Here is a 17640-nt window from a genome sequence, read left to right as displayed (position 1 = left end):
CCCACAGTCCACCCTCCATAGGGGAAGATTTATCTCTCTGGCAATTGAGGAACTGAAGAGGGTTGGTTTTTTCCCAGCATCATGCGGTGTCCATGTCAAGACCAGGGCTCAAGCGCTTAGGTGTTTGTGTCCCCAGACAGAACTCCTTGCCCCCCACCCCCGCAATCCCCCCTGCCTTTCGGTGCCTGCTCTGGGGAGCCACCCACGGTAATGAACAACCGAGTGGAGGGCAGGAGCCTCTCTTTAGTGGCAAAGATGAAGTGTTCCTCCCCACAGGCAGAAAGGACTATTCTATAGAATTTATGGCCCATACAGTTTGTACCGTCGCACCTGCACGTCCGCTTTGGCATAGAAAACTGAGAAATCTAACTGAAAGTTAATTAAAGTATTGCCTACTTTAGAATTCAAATGGAACATCACACAGAGAATTCACATACAGAAAATATGATTATGGAGCAAAATTGCTTCCTTATTGTCTGAAGACAGCAGGACAGTTTTTATCAGTAAAACTACCAGAAAATTCCATTGCTTCTGTAAAGTTTCCTCAGACACCTCAGACAAATACCTAGAACTCCTTGTTCTCTCAGAGGTCACAACAGACATAATTGCTACATTTTCTTGAGCCATTGATTATTAGGGAATTTTTTGAAATAGTCCAGAGTGGCACACACAATGGCAGTGTGTCGCTCGGAGCAAATCACGCTGTAATCCCACCTCATCTCCCTAGCCACTGCTAAGTTGTTTTAAGACAAATTCCAGTCAGAATAAACCTGAGAGACAGCCCTGAAGGGAAAAGACAAGTCTCCAAGAAGTAGCGTGTCCCCTGCGAGGTGGCCCTGTTTGCTTTGAGGGTGGTGCAGAGTTTGTGATGTGGCACAGTAGGGAGGTACTGGGGGCGTCTACGAAACCCCTGCACTGTCCTTGCTCCCTTGCTGCTGGGTGCCCCCAGCGGATTTTTCCCCCTAAATCTTGGAGCCATGTCTGCCATTTCTGTTGTGTCTCTTTTGGAATGGTGGGAGCAGTAGCGCAACCCAGACCCACCTTCTTTTCTATTTTGCACTTTTCTTCTTTTTTTAGAGGCACAGTCTCCCTCGTCACCCATGCTGGAGTGACATGATCGTAGCTCACTGCAGCCTTGAACTCCTGGCCTCAAGAGATCCTTCCGCCTCAGCCTCCCAAAGGCTGGGGTTACAGGCGTGCGCCACCATGCCCAGTGATTTTGTCATTTTTAACAGCAGCTTTATTGAGACATAATTCATATATCATGTAATTTATCCATTTAAAATATACAATTCAGTATTTTTAGTATATTCACAAGGTGCCAGCCACCATCACCACAGTCTGATTCGAGAACATTTTTATCAGTAGTCAGTCCCATTCCTCGCACCTCCCCCCCAGCCATAAGCAACCACTGAGCCACTTTCTGTCTCTACGGATCTGCCCATTCTGGACATTTTACATCAATGAAATCATACGATGTGTGGTCCTTGGTGACTGGCTTCTTTCACTTAGCATGTTCTCAAGGTTCATCCATGTTGTAGCACGTATCAGTATTTTATTTCTTTTTGTTGCCAAATAATATCCCATTGTAAAGATAGACCACATTTTGTTTGTTCATTCTCCAGTTGATGGGCATTTAGGCTGTTTCCGCTTTTTGGCTGTTGGGAATATTGCTGCCATGAACATTCATGTACTGTTTTGCCATTCGCTGATGCGAATCCATTCTGGTAAAATGAACAGCCTTCCCATGGCCAAGACGCAACTGCTGTTGTATTCACATTCAGTGAAGTAGTGAGAGGGTCTGGAAACCTTTCTCCAGGATGGCCTAACAAGAAAGTTGACACTAAGATATTAATTTTAAATTTACGATGTAGTTTAATGTAGTCAGAAATCCATAAGAGTACATTATAGTTGTGGAAGGGAAAGAGAAAAATGCCAGGATGTTTTTTCATGAATGTTCCGCCTGCTCACTTAGCTGCTACATAGGTGTGTGTGTCTGTGTGTGTGTGTGTGTAGGCACACGATACACGCCTTCTCCCTTCCTCCTCCCTTCCTGTTGGTCCAGCTGTCCTAGCTTTCTGCTTCAGAATCCAAGTTGATGGGCAAGACCAACAACCAAAAAGAGCAAGCCAAGCCCAGAGCTAGGGCCGAGGCCAGGACACAGCCACTGCTGCTGGATTGGAAATCCTGGAAGCCATCCTTGGGCCATTTGGAGATGTTAATTAAGCTGGCTAATTCCCACTGGTCCTGGGTTGCCAGTGTTGAGTTGAGTGTGTAGGCTTACCCCATCCACTGCCTGCACCTGTTCCCTTCCTCAGAGCCATTCCAAGGGGTCTGAATAGCACAGACAGCCCTCTGATCTCCCACCCCGTCCGCCTTCCTGCTGGTAGGATATTTAGCACTCGCCTAAAGCTGGAACCCTAGTCCACTGTTTCTCTCTCTTGTCCATGCCAGCTCTCAAAATCATTCTCTTTCCTAATTATCTTGAACCAGTTAATCATTTTCCACACTGACTGCTCGGTAACAAGGATCCGGGGAGAGGCAGCCACTTTTCTTGTCTAGCCCTGCCCAGCGTCATCCCAGGTGGCAGTCCTGGATGGCAGCCTTTCCTCGGAGATAAGAAGCCTGGTTCATGTCCTTGCTCTTTTGCTCTCCCAGTGAGTACAGCTGGAGAAAACACACAGTAAAAACCCTCCGCAAGGCAGAGCTGTGTAGAACACATCTCCAACCAGCCTGTTGTTCCCTGTGTTTTTTTAAATCCCTGTTGATTTCCAGAGTATCAAAGAAGTCACACGAGGCCAAAGAAGACATATTTCTTTAAAAGTGACTTCTGGATTCCTCAGGTTCAAACTCTGTGTCTGAGCCGCCAGTTGGCCACAGTTTGGCCTTTTGGTGTCTGAGTCAAACTGTTCAAGGCTCTCCCTGGAGGAGTCTCGCTCAACTGCTCTTAGCATGAATGGGCCTGACTCCCGATTCCCAGGGCCACCCATACATAAAAATAACTTGGAATTTAAGATGCATATTAACCCTATAACCCAATATCTCCTACCTTTTTTTCCATTATCACCCCATCTTTTAAGACATTTTCATTTCCTAATTTGTCCCATTCGCTGAAACATCACAGAAATACTGTGTATCTGTTTATTCCCAGTACGTATATCTGTGCTTTATACCTATACACAGTAAGGTATTTTTGCCCCTCAAGGTATGATGTTGCCTCCTTACACAGCATGCTGTAACTCCTTCCCCAGAGCCTCCAAAAGCAGGGGTTTTGTCTGTTCTGTGCTGTAACTCCAAGCCTAGAATGGTACCTGGCACACATCTGGTGCCCAGTTGATGGAAGGATGAAATAATTATGCTTTGTGTCTCCCCTATTCCCCCAGGCATCACGTGCCTCCTAGCCTCTTCCCACCCCTCATCTCTAAGCACAGTGCTTCCTTCTGGTGCCTTCCAGCACTGCCCAGGTTAGTTGATGCCTCGTGCTTACCCCAAGGGATGCATCAGGAAGCTGACAGCCCACTCCTGTTCCAGTGACTGGGACCCCACCCTTTGGGAACACTGCGTGTGTGTCAAGGGCAAGTGACATTTGAGCCCCATGGAATAATCAAGGCAGCCCCCAACTGTCTTCATCTTTGCATCTCCTTAACCCAAGCAAAGGTTGGCAGTTACTGAGACATTCTTTGTGGTCCAGCACACCAACCAGGCTGCGTCTGGGGACGCACAGGAGAGGAGCAAAGCAATCCTCATCAGCAATTACAAACAAGTCCTCCATTGTTAACCGCGCCATCTGCTTTCTTGGTTTCTACCAATCGGGTGCCTATACGCACAGCATAACCAGCATACACACAGTGCAGGGCTGCAGGGCTGCAGCGGGGTGAGATCAAGGAGCCCCTTCATATAGAGACCCTTGGCTCACGTCGGACAATGTCAGTAGCATGGTGCTCTGAAAAGCTGAGACTCCTCAGCTCAAGGAAGACCCACGCAGAGACACTCTGTGTTTGCTATCTTCCACGAGAGGAAACAGGGCCCCACAGCAAGAGCAGTGGGGGAGATAGGAAATCCAGATGATTGCATTATCCAGAGGATCCAAGGAAAACACTCTAGTCTGTTACCAACAATCGAAAGCAGCCCAGAACTTCTCAGGCCCGAGGAGTGCAACCAACGTGTGGCGAAGGAGCAGTGTTAACAGTGGTTGGAAATCAAACCAAGTAGGACAGAGAGTGTTACTGATCATCCACAATCCATGATCAGCTATTGATCCGGAAATTCCTAACCCTAAATAATTTTCCTTTTGGGCGGGGATAATTTTCATCAATAGAAATGTTTTCATAGAAGTGCACGTTTCTTTCAGAGAGCCAGAGCTAAGAGAATGTCAGTGGTCCTTCTTCCAATGGCATCCTGAACCACTGTCTTAGAAACTGGCCCTGGTCACTGTGCCAGCCTTGGCAGATGGGGTCAGCGGAAAATCCAAGTTTACAACTGTGGTCATGCAGACAATGGTCCATGTTGCTGCTAAATGTCCTTTGTCCAGATTTGATGGTGGTCTGTTGGCACTGAGTTAGGAGAGTTATTGGGGATTGGGAGTGAGAAGCTACTGCCTGACTTAGAAAGAGGGCACATTTGCCAAGGAAAATAGGAAATAGGGTGGTATAGAAGGGGTGGGGTGATTCAAAGAATCTGTCACAAAGTATGGAAAAACTAAGGTCCTCCCTCAGTTTTGACTGCAGAGAGCCTGCAGCTCTGTGGGTGAGAGAGTGAGCTTGTGGTCTGATTTTGCTGCTGCAATGTCCCCTGCTGAGCCTACCTCTGCACAGCATGCTGTGTGTTCCCTCCGTGGGGACTGTCACGTTGCAGATCACACTAATACCGAATTAACACACTCTGTGTAACTCAGAAACCTCTAAAATGAAACTTGGAGACATATAAACTTGCACACCTAGGGGATTTCAATTATATTTTATTCATTGAATTCCAAATGCTTGTCTTGAAAACTTTTATCTTTAACTATACTTTAGGCCACATCAGTCAGGAAAGTTTAGACACCAGGAAAAGGATACAGCTGTCAGTACTGCGCAGTGCCCGAGGGCTCCTAACAAGACCTGCGCTTTTACATCTTAGGAGTTATAATGTCTCTTCATTTCACATTTGTAAATGTTGCATCAGGGAGTATTTTGTCCTGTTAAGTAGAATTTTCGAGTGAATTTTCAGTTCTTACTGATCTACAAGGCTTTGAGGCTGCTCCAACAGCTCAGGAATAAGTGTATTATTAGCACTGTGTTAATTATCAAGTTGGAGCTGTGGGGGTACCGTGCTTATATTCATTTGATTTTATGTTCTTTCCTTTCAGATTAAAATCCGCAGAGGTCTCATTACAATATCTGAGCAAGGTAAGGCTGACAGTTCAGCGGGCTCACCCAACCACTCTGCTTTTGGGGAGCAGGGTGGGAATTTTCTAACAGGCCCCCTTCATAGCTGGCACTGCCGCAGTGACCCTCACCACCCTGGGCCTTTGCTGCCCCCACCTCCCCTCCCCAGGGGCCCTGCAGAGCTCCTGCCCCTGCATGTCTGCGCTGCCGCTGCCCAGGGAAGCCCTCCGGGCGGAATCCGACACCAACACCTGCCATCACAGAAAATGTCTTTGTTGCCCGCCCTTTTGTGTGTGGGGCTGCAGGGAGCCGATGGGCACCAGGCCTCCCCCCCTTTTTTGTTGCCTCAGCCTGGAGGAGCAGGGTCTTGAGATGGGCTGATAAGACATGGCACGTGCTGGGCCGGCCTTTGACCACCAGCCTTAATGGAGGCCTCTGAGGCCTCCACGCGGGGAGGGCAGGTTGTCGAGGGGGCTGCTGAATGGAACAGCTGGGGGAGGGAAAGCAGACAAAAGCTGGGGAGCACAGAGGGCGGAGAACTTGGGGATCGGCTGCAGTCTAGGACCCAGAGGGCAGCCTGGCCATGGCAGGTGTGACCTCCCCAGCCTTGCCTTTCTGTTCTGGATCCGGGGTCCAGGCCCTGCCCAGAGTGCTCTGATGGATGGTAGGCGCCTTGGCAGGGCTGGCTGAAAACCCCTTCCCATGGGGCCTGGGCCGTCCCGACTCGCAGGCTCACAGGTGGAAGGAGAGCAGTTAATGACGATGATGATGATAGTGCTGCTGCTGAAGGAGAAGGCCAGTGAGTGAACTGCCATTTATTAGCCTTGTCACCCACGGTGCGATGCATGGCACAGATGCCAGTCACTGTTTGTCTTAGTAAATGTGGAGGTGGGATATTAGGGTCTAGGCTTGTTGGTTTATCCGAAACATCACCCTCCTCCACCAGGCAGGGGCTGTTACACCTGCAGGCCAGGTGAGCAGACAGAACCCCAGCCAGCTGACCCTCCGGCCACTTGCCCTTTCTTGTCCCTTAAGCCATGGCTTTGGCGCAAACTGGGCTCACGTGACCCCCCTACAGGTGACAGAGCCGCAGAGCCCACATGCTTACATCGGGAGGGGACAGAGCAGGGTGGTACCACTCCCTCCCAGGTCTCCTGCAAAAGTTTCTATTTGCTGAGCCCCTCGTACCCACGCATGTCCTCCTGTTCCTGCAACCAAAGTGGGGAGGTGGGGCTCAAGTGTCCTTTGAATAGGCCCCGGGCTTCCATCACCAGGAAAAGGCCACTCGAGTGGAGCCGTTGCCTGCAGCTCGCAAGTGGAATTAGCGCGTTAGCAAGGTGGCCTTGCTCTGTGGCCGCCTGCTCATTGTGCAGCTGCCGCCTCGCCATCAACCTCGGGGTACGGTAGGCTCATCAGGCTGGTGACGTGCCAAGGAAAAGTTGGGGACTGGAAGAATGCATGCAGAAAGTTGGGGACTAGAGGAATGCGTGGGGCCCCATGGCACTGGCCCCAGCCCAGCTCCAGGTGTGGCTTTGCCCTTTGCCCCTGGCCATCAGGGTCCCTGCTCTCAGATGCACAAGTGCCCTTCACTGCAGAGCTTCATGCCATGGACTTGGGTCCGCTCAGTGGGCAAAGCTTGGCGCTACTCTGTCCGTCCATATGGCTGCGGGAACTCGAGGTGCACCCCTCCTTCCTTCCTTGTTCTCCCTGGGAGCATGGGTAGGGGTGGAGGGGCTACAGTATTTTCATTCCAATCCAGAATTAGCCAAGGTTTGCTCTTTGACAATCACTTTATAGCTTTCATTTACTTGCTTTTCTTTATTTATTTGCTTCCTTATCCCAATTGATCTGATTATGGTGGTGGGTGGGGTGGGGTTTCAAACTGGAATATTATCTGGGATTTAAGCAGGTCTGTTCCCCCTGCTGACCCCACGCCTGGGGTAAATGCTACTGGCCACCACGAGCTCCAGGGGGGTGGAGAGATGCTTTTTAACAATCCCGCCTCTGTCATGGATGACAGTCTAGCTGTGCCGCCTTTGTCAAAGGCAGTCTGTTTTTAAACACAAAAATGGTAGGCCAGAGGCCCAGGACGACCTCTCTCTGCCCGACCTTGCTGAGCCTGGAAGAAGGGAGGCAACAGAACAGCTCCAGCCCCTGGAGTCTGAAAGTGCCAAATTTCGGAGCACCCTGGACCAGGGTTGCCTCCGCAGGTCCACACATGTTTGCAAGTATTGATTTCAGCAGCTCCTCCTAGAAACAATAAGGTAAAGTCAGAAAATGAAAAAGGTGCTGTGAATAAAATAACCTACCTAAATTAATTTCAAATGCAAACAACAACAGTAATAATAATGTCAAAGGCCAAAGCCCTGCATTAAAGCCTGTCAGGGGAAGACATAGAAACTCTGCGTTTGAGGTTTGTTCCCAGCAGAGGTCATGCAGGGAAACTTAGGTCACAATGCGACAGGGTTTAAAAATACATTACGAGGGGAAAGGTGATGAAATGATCCTCTCATTTGCAGAACAGTCCTAGGGGAGAACGAACTCCACTGGCAACAGCGGCTGGGTATTGCACCAGGCATTCCTGTATTCCTCTGAGCATGCCTGCAGCGGCCCTGGGGAAGGGGAGGGGTGCCCACACGCAGGTTTTAATTTTATTCCCTTTTCTCTCCAGTGCTGAATAGCTGTATGCTCATCTGGACCCATTCACACAAGCAATTTAGTCCTGACCTCAAGTTTAGACCCTTTGGGGAGTAATTGAGTCGTAACTCATGGTGTAAAATATCAATATGTAAACACGTGGAGATTCCAATAACACCAACAGGGCTCCACAAAGCTTCCCAGGAAGTTTCACTGGCTTTTTCACCGACTCTGGTCAATGCTTCTTCATTGGCCATTTCTCCCTTTTACTATAATCAGATGCCTTTTCTCTTTGTTATTGTGAATTGGACATAAGTCTGAATTAATTTCAAAAAGATTCATAGCTTTTATGCTGCAGAAAAGCCCAGGAGAAAGATTAGGAGGAAAGACATTCGTTTGTTTATTCATTCAACAAGCACCTTTGCAAGCATAGCACGGGAGTAGGTCATCAAACCCTCTTCCTGGGGACGTGGTTCTGTTTCTTCTGAATGCCACACATCCTCCCTTAAATCGGTGGCCATAGAGTGCCAGCTGACTCCATGACTTGGCCATTCTCTGCTTCCTTTGCAGGGCCCCTGGCCTCCAGCCCGAGTGCCAACCGCGAGGAGCCCCTTGGTAAGGAGGAGACAGATCAGACTCTCCCGCCCTCCCCCGAGACTCCAGGAAACTTCATCGCTGTGCTAGTGTCCTCAGCAAGTCTTCCCAGTCATGAACTTCTGAAGTCAAAGGTGAATTCCACTAAAATGTTTCAGATGGGACTTTCAAACTAAGCTGCGCTATCTTGTCCTGAAACCTCACAAACCTTCAGCTTCCAAAGAAGAAACGAAGAAGATCACCAATAACCAGAAGCAAACCCGCTGTCACATGGGCACTGGTGTGGCTGCTCCAGACACAGCCCAGCAGGAAAGGATTCTGCGTTTTCAGGGAGGGTGCAGAGGGCAGGTGATTTCTGTGCCCCAAGTTGTCTTCTCTCGTTTATAAACCCAAGTATGATTTGCAGAGGTGCTGGCAAACAACTGTTTAATTGTTTGAGGAATTTTCTCTGCATTGATTTCGCTACTTATGTTAGGATTTATGCTTTACTCAAAAATTTCATCATCACGGAAATTGGCTTTCCCCAGGGTCTTTTGCCCGGGAGAACTTTTTCCTCAGCTGTTGAGCGTTTTCCACCTGGTGCCTGATGCCCACCGAGAAGAGGTTCTCCTGACCACCCAGAGGCCCTCCAGGTCACAACAGTGACACTTCCACCCCAGAACACTTAGAAGATTCTAGAAAACAAGGTCCCCTATCCTTGCAGGGGTTCCTGCAGGACAAGAAGTGTCCCAAGGCTCAAAACAGCACAGCACTGTATCAACATGAAGGGCATGCACCAGCTTCAGGTGCTAGGTGGGCTGTGGTGGGCACCCCCGGAACGTCCTCATGCCTCCAGAAGTTTCACCCTGCAATCTCGCTCTTGTCTATTGCTCACCGAGGGCCAAGATGAGCCTTAGAATGTTTCTTGTCACATAGAGCTTTAGGGAAACAAATTTCAAGCAAGGGATTTGATCCTTATTTTCTACCGGTTTGGCTCCAAGGAAGGCATATTGGGCCTGTTTTTTTTTAAATAAGAAAGAAGGAAAGAAAAGAAAGAATGACAAGCCCTGACTTCTGTCTGGGCCGGCCCAGCCCCCTTGCTGGGAGGCTCTGGTGGGCCCTACCCAGCCAGCAGCAGAGAAGTCGGCCAGCAGGGAGAGCTGTTTAGCACAGGCCTCCGCTGCTCTCCTGGCCCTTGACCTGTCTCGGAGCTACAGGTTTGCTCCACCCCCCGACGTCACCTCGGAGGTAAACCCTTGAAATTCATGGAGTCCCTCCCCACTGCACAGTGTTTGTTCTCGTGAGGCCGTTTCACAATGCACGTGCCCGGAGAAACTGCTTCACTCACAACGCAACAGCACGTGAAACACAGCCACTAGCTAAAGGCTTAAGATGCGGAGCCTTTCCACCTTCCTCTGCCCTCTGCCCTCTGCTCTTGCACACACCGTGAGCTACCCGCAGCCTGCGTGATCACCAAGGGTCTGGAGAAGCCCTGCGAGCCTGCTCACCCCATTGAGCGGCCGTCTTCACTGAGGAGCCAGTTTTTCCCATCAGCCGTTGGGTTGGGTTGGCAGGTACCTGACCTTTGTGGGGAAAATAGCAGACCCAGACGCCAGACTCACTCTTGGGACGAGTGAGAAAGGACGGAGACAGCCATTCCTGTCGGAAGGGTAGACCTTCTAATGCTAGAGAGAATTTGTCTGTCTGCTTTATAGGGGATTACAGGGAGGGTTTGAAGCCCACCAGGCAGAAGCAACTTGAGAACTATCTGAACATAAGAGAACGAGGGCCGTTCCAAAGCAGGAGCAAGCTTTAATCGTTTCGGGCTGTTTCGTAAAGGGCCCAGTGTGTTCACTTATTGCTTAATGGCAATATAAAGGGTTTGCAGTAGTCATGGCATTTTCTGTGGTGTCAGCAAATGCCACGATTCTTATTCTCCCCGACCCCCATTTTCTTTTAATGATTTGAGCTCTCTGGCCAGCGTGGTCTGGCCACTATCACTCATACTTGAGAGTGTTGTTGAGCCGCTTCGTTTCATGTTTACAAAGCACCCAGATCATCGTCCCTGCGGGAAAGTGTGCCACATGTCCTGGGCTCCAGAGTCCCCTGTAGGTCTCTGGCAACACGTGGCTGCTGAGAGAACATTATGTCTTCAGGATAACCCCTGTTACAGAATTCCTGGCTTTAGCAGGAGAGAGTGTCAGGATTGGGAAGTCCCATTTAACTCTTACGGACTTCGGCTCCATGATTTCATTTTGCCTCCAAGATCCTGACCTTGGAGCGGGAAATTCATTGTAGGTAGCACATAACTGTACCTTCATATGATCCCTGGTGATTTTAACAGCCCCATGACCCCAGATTACAGCCAGCAGTTCTGTGGCTGGAGTCTTTTTGAGACCCTCGTTCTCAGTAACAGCTCTGGTTTGGAGGTTCGGAGCCTGGCAGCAGGGAATCTGGAAACCATGTTTGCTTGTGATCACATGGACTTGAGTCATTTTTGTTATTTGGGGTGGAAAATTGAAATGATTTAAGTTTTTTTTTCTTTCTTAGAAAAGCAAATATTGTGTTTTTGCAATAAATGCCTTTCAGCAAAATTGTGGCGGGTCATTCATCCGGTAGGGACCCACCTGCGGCACAGTGCTGACTCATCACAGTGGTAGGACTAGGTCAGCCTTCTGTAAACAAAGGTGGCACAGATTGGCCCAAATGTGATAAGACTCACTGGCCTCAGGCAGGACCAGGCCAGTTCCCTTACTTCTCTGCACACCGGTTGCCAGATTTCCATCTAAAGCAAAGCTGATGTTTGAGTAGGTTTTTGGACTTGAAAAAATAGTAATTTCACAAAATGATGACTTTTTAAAAATAGTCAAGCCTTCAGCAGAGAGAAGCAAGGAAATTTAGCCTGGGTGAATGACTGTCAAAAGTGTCTTCAGCAGTTAAGTCTGCAGCTCCTAAAAGCCACAGGTTGTCAGGGGGAGGGGGGGTAGGGAGGGTGACCCTTGACTTTGTGATGTGAGTCGATTGATCAGACCCTTAGCCTTACCAATGAGATCACGCAGATCCAAGAGCCATGCACGTCCAGTCTTCCTGACCTTCCTCGGGTGGTACCGCCTGTGCTCCATTGACCTGTTGTATGTGTATCACGTGGAGGTTTGATGAATCCTTTGAAACTTACTGTGATGTTGTATATGTAACTGTGTTACATTTATCAATATATCTACTGAAGGGGAATCCGCATCTGAAGGGAAATTCAACGTGAAACAACCATGGTTTTAGTTGCACTCATTCTCTATGTATGACATACACATGAAGTGAATGTTTTCTTATGTTTTCAGGTCTACAGTGTTTAGTAAATGTAAATAAGGAAAAAATTTGATAAATATGGTAAATTAAGTTATAGTATGTCATTTGATTCTTATTTTGCTGTCTCTTATTTAATTTCCCTGAGGCTCCACCTCTAGGTTCATTCTTAGGCGGTAGAGACCCTCCCGCGTAACCCACCTTTGCAGCTGTGTACGTGTGCACCAAGGCACACGGCAGCAAATGCAGCCATGCCGGAAAAACACACGGCTCAACCAACAGCCACACTTGACTCTCCAGTTAACCGTCTTTTCCTCTTTAACTCTGACTTACTGTGATGATTTAATAAAGTGGAAACACAGCACTTCTGTGCTATATGTTTCTTTCATTCTCATTATAGTTTGTAGGAAAATAAAGTTTATCCTGGTGTCTAATAAAAAGGTGGTTTGCATTTTTTAACTAGACAGAATTGTTCAAAAGCATTTTTTTAACCAAAGCCTAAGAACGTATCCAAAATAGTAGCTAGTACCAATCCCAAGAGGTTTACAAATGTGTTTTTGTGAACTTGACCTCAGTTCATAGCATGGAATGCTAAGATCCAGTCACAAGAGGATCTGAGTCCAAGCATCGTCGTTCTCATCTACGTAAGTCCATCCCTCTGTCCGTGATTAAACGGCTGGGTCAATACTGCCTGCGTCTGCGATTTCTATCGAGGCCCACGATGAGCTGTGCCCCTTGCACCATCTCCCCAGGCAGCACCTGTACAAGTCACCCTTTTAGTGGTCTGGAGTCCCTGTCCCTCATGAGCAGGAGGCAGACTTTGAGGGTTTGTCTTTGTGGATAAGTGACAGACGAGGTGTAATAATGGCTTCCTGCAGGTGTGGCCAAAGCCAGGTTGAGGGCCCTGCCTCAGACTCCAGCATCACTCGATGGCCTGGCCAGGTGGCCTCTGCCAGCATCCTGGGCTACTGCCGTGTGCTGGACAGCAGTGAACTCTCAGGACATCGCACAACCAACAAGTCATTCATTTGTCCATTTAGCAACTATGTTGAGCACCTATTACTCGTAAAACATTTCAGTGGCCTCAAAAAAGGGTCTAGTGCCTTCCTGGGAATGTCAAGTGGAGCCTGAATCATTTGGCCTTTTTTTTTTTTTTTTTAGATTTGACTGATAGCAAGAACTTGCTTAAAGGTATGTTCTGCTTTTAATACTCGGTTCCTCTTAGAATAAAGTTCGAGGTGGAGTTTTGGAGCTTTGTGGCCTAGAAGTAGTGGTTCTCAGCCTCGTGCATCAGCATCACTTAGGAAGCTTCCAAAGTAAGATGCAGATCCTAGCTCATCCGACGCCTAGATTCTGATCCACCAGGTCTGGGGTAGAACCTCAGCATCTGCATTTCTTAAAGCTACCCAGCGGATTCTGACCTGCAGAGAGATTTGGAGGTTGGGCCATCCCCATCAGTGATGCTGTGGGCAGCACTGACCCCAGTCATGCCCCCTCCCCCGCCCTGCATGTGTACCATGGAGGGGGCCTCGGCCCACTTCCTGGAGAGCAGCTTGTTGCTCCACAGCAAGGAGCTGTGCTCCTACCCTTCACAACTCAGCTTTATACATGGCCCTCCAGGACTCCCTGGAGAGTCCCCCAAGGATAATTTAGGGACACTTTTCAGGTCTGGAAATGGTTAGTTGAAATTCAAGGGATATTGTTATGAAAGTCTCATAAAATAATTTACTTTCTTTATTGTATTTTATTTTATTTTTTTGAGATGGAGTGTTGCAATGTTGCCCAGGCTGCTCTTGAACTGCTGGGCTCACACGATCCTCTCACCTCAGCCTAGTTTCTTATAGCAAAAACATGGATGGGTGGAGAGCCATTCCAGTCCATTGTGCTCCATGTAAGTGATCAGGTTATCTTCAAGAAATATCCATCAAATCTTAGGCCATATCATGCAAGACCTTCAGCAGAATTCCAAAAAGGATCCAACTTCCAGTGGTTCTAAAAGGACCACTGCTACAAGTAATGCTCTCATCCATCTTTCTTGGCTAAAGAAAGAATATTCTTAAGGGACACTCTAGCCATAGTATAATTCTCTAAGTATTCCAGGAAAAAAACTGCCAGAGTTATTTATATTTCCTACAATAAACAGTATCTCCCAGCGAGAAGACTCCCACTTTTATATTTGCTCACTTCTGTACACATTTGAGCTGGCATTAGGTGCTGTGTATCTGCATAAACTAAATTGAGGCCACTTTGGTTTATTAAACCATTTATGTCAAGGGGCATTATTATCCTTTGCTCTTCCTTCTATAAATGGAAATAATAGTTTTAATTACATTTCATTTTTCAAACCAAAATGTGGGACATTTGGTTTACTCAAGACACAGATTGACAGCTCTGAAGATCGTCCTCCATACTCCAGCCACGTCCTTCTATAGGTGCAAAAGCCAAGGCTTAAAGACAGTGGTTCCCTGGTTTCACACAGCCAGAAAGTGGGGCTTCAGGCAGGAGCCAAGTCTCCTGGTTGCCACTTCTTGATGACACCCCGATTTAGCAGAAGTCATCGTTCTTAACCAGTGCACGGGCTGTTTGTTAAAAATGTAGTTTCCATGTACCTTTTGGCCACTGTAAAGATGTCCCGACTGCTAAGTCTGAGGCCACTCTGAATCTACTCTCATACTGACCAGCCACAACACAGACCAGGGTCTTCGCAGCATGGGAGACTCTGGCCGACTCTCCCCAGAGAAGAAAATGCTGGAGTTAACCTATCTGTGAGACTCCAGAAACCCCTGGATAGTACCTCCCTGGCAAGACAAATTGCTCATGAAAAGACAAATTGATCTGCTTCTGAGAAACAGACTTTGAGACGAAGGACCTGGAGCAAAAGTGGGTTTCCCACGCTTGTCGGTGTGATGTCCCGGCGGGTCTGCCACACTCTAGGAGGTTGCTTTCTGCGCTCTGCACTCAGGTCCACCTGTTTATTAAGCACTTGCTACAGTTTGGTCAAAATTATTTATCATCTCCTGAAAAAGTTTTATGTTTCAGGAGTTTCAGAGAAAGGAGGTAAAGACACATCAATGTCATCATAAGTCACAAGAGCCACCCTTGAGTGGAGAAGAAAGAGTCTTGCTTCCAAAACCGAGGTCAGAGGCTCTTAGCATGTTTCTTGCTGCAATTTCAGCCATATTTTCACCCTCAGAGAACATGACAAGACCAGCCGATAGCCCAGGAAGGCAGGGGCATTTCAAACAATAGTGATATTCTCTCTGCCCCAAATGTGCTCTCAGATGTGCCCTCCTAAACACTCAGTCAAACAAACAGCAGCAACAAAACAGCAGGAACTCTCTGAAATGATGCTCTTTCTGAGTAATAGAAAAGAATTTGCTGGAATTGGAGATTGCTTTTTTTTTTGCCATTGTTAGCATTTTAAATTAAAAATGCTTTTAATACTCAAGTCTCCACTGTTCTAAGTTAAGTTGCATAAGATAAGGGGATGAGACATTTATAACAAGCTTTCATGTTAAGAAATATTTGGAAGATCCAGCCTTTTACAGAATGAAAATGAGAGAAACTAGGAAGTCCCAGCTAGCATCCTCCCCTCTGCACCGTGTCAGACATGAGCAACTCCAATCCGAGTACATTATGCACGTGATTGAAAATTGTATTTAAAACATTATTTTAGGAATGAAAGAATAAATGCATAAATTATCTCTGGGACATGCGTGCTCTTTCTTATGTGTCCAGGTGTAAGTTTTAATCTTCCATTTGCATGTCCCCCTGCCCCCCGCCATCCAAATGCTTGCTGAGTTTGACATAGAATATTTTACATGAAGAGGTCATGCTCACCAGCTCCTCCTTGGCTCGGGGGCCTAGGGCTCTGAAAATTGGAGTGCGCTTCTCACCGAGGGTGTGAAGTGGTAAGGGGCTTGCTATTATAGATCCTGAAAGGATCTTTTTGACTTCAGAAAATAGCCTGGCAAAGAAAGGCTTTTTTCTGTGAATACTCAGGGACTGCATTATGCCCCTCAGATGACAGAGGAGAGTACTTTGGATCAATATTCCCTAAGAAATGGGCGCCGGGCTAAGTGCAAGCGGAGGGCCTCAATAACAGGTCTCCCTCCCTCCCGACCTGCAGAGCATCCGCGGCAAATCTCTCCCGAACAGTTTGAACCAGCGAGGGCTGCACGTTAATGGCATCATCTTCTCCTCCTTTTAAAAAATGTCACTACATTCTGTCCTCCGTGGTGAAGGCTGATTACGGGCCCACTGGAAAGGGTTATTTCTATGGCTTCCTTCAGAGAAAGTCTGGCATCTTCATTTCAGGCACCAGGCAAAGTGAACCCCTGGAACTGTTTCGACCCAAAGGCAAGAGCAGAATGCTAGTGAGGAAACTAGAAATGAGAGCTTCTCTTAATCAAGGAAGGTGTGTTTACCAATTATCAAGATTTTATTACTGAAATAGCCAAAGGACAGATTTGCATGTTACATCAGGTATTCTATACTTTTTTCCTTCTAAAAATAATGATCTCCCCCCATTCCAACCCTTCTCTCCCTAAGATTGATAAATAGGTTATTCTAAAGAATATTCTCTCTAGGAGAGAGCCTTCTCCCAAGATTAATGCAAACACTACAAAGATACAAGGTTTTCTCTTGATATAGATGTACCTTGATTTATTCAGCCCACCTGTGGACATTAAGGTGGTTTCTGATGTTCGTTATAACAAATACACCCATCATAAACACCATCACACCTATATCCTCACATACTGCTGCTTTCACTTCTGTAAGATAAATTCCCCAAAAAATGAAATTACCGAGCAGAGAGTATATGTAATTATTATGGACTGAATGTGTGTGTTGCCCCAAATCCATATGTTGAAGCTCTGACTCCCAATGTGATGGTATTAGGAGGCAGGACCTTTGGGAGATAATTAAAGTTAGATGAAGTCATGAGGGTGAGGCCTCCATGATGGGATTAGTGCCCTTCTAAGAAGAGGAAGAGACCAGAGCTTCTCTCTCTCTCTCTCTCTCTGCCATGTGAGGACACAGTGAGAAGGCAGCTGTCTGTAAGCCAGGAAGCAGACCCTTGCTGGAGAACTGAATTAGCCTGCACCTTGATCGTGGACTTTCTAGCCTCTGGAACTGTGCGAAATAAATTGCTGTTGTTGAAGCCACCCAGTCTATGGTATTTTGTTACAGCATCTCAAGCTAACTGAGATAGCAATTTTAGCCCTAATGGATTTTTGATCACTTTAGAATTCTATAAAGTCAGATGTGGAGTTATATAAAGAGACAAAGCTAAGATCCATATCTTTCCATATTTGCATAAGAGAGCTCATTAAATTTCTCACCAGCTTAAGAAAAGAAAAAAATATTTAAGCAGGAGGGGGCACCCAGGCAAAAGGCATGATTTCAGCCATGATAAAATGAGGCATTTAATGACCAAAGAAAGTGAAGCCTTCCATTCTGTTTGTCCATTCCACATGTCCATTCTTTCCATAATGATATTCTAAAGAATTTAATTTTGACCCTGGCTTGGGTGAGGCAAAGGGATTATATGTAACTAAAATGTTTGTACCCCCATAATATTCTGAAATTTAAAAAAAAAAAGAATTTCTTGATTTTGAAGAAATTTCTGAAAATACTAACATAAATGCATCAAAATATACCATAAATTCACCTCTTATTATAGATTGGGCCTGGGAATTAGATAGTACTGGCTTCAAATTCCAGCTGCACACTCCCCACGTGGCCTTGAGCTCTTGAGTCC

The 17640-nt window shown here is 47.1% G+C and overlaps 1 protein-coding gene across 1 annotated transcript in view; it reads left to right on the top strand.

Moving 5' to 3' along the window:
• The window catches only part of RALGAPA2 (Ral GTPase activating protein catalytic subunit alpha 2), a 313050-nt gene extending 304448 nt beyond the window's left edge, over positions 1–8602 (top strand). The window contains exons 39-40 of the mRNA XM_069495868.1: positions 5348–5387; positions 8574–8602. Of these exons, the coding sequence (XP_069351969.1) occupies positions 5348–5352 (5 nt within the window). The 3' untranslated portion in view covers positions 5353–5387; positions 8574–8602. The remainder of the gene's footprint in view (positions 1–5347; positions 5388–8573) is intronic.
• The last annotated feature ends 9038 nt before the right edge of the window (positions 8603–17640 follow it).

The sequence above is a fragment of the Eulemur rufifrons genome, chromosome 20 (genome assembly GCF_041146395.1).
Source record: "Eulemur rufifrons isolate Redbay chromosome 20, OSU_ERuf_1, whole genome shotgun sequence".
In the NCBI taxonomy this organism is placed as follows: domain Eukaryota; kingdom Metazoa; phylum Chordata; class Mammalia; order Primates; family Lemuridae; genus Eulemur; species Eulemur rufifrons.
Note: the sequence above shows the minus strand (reverse complement) of the source record. Positions and strands in the feature narration are given on the sequence as shown.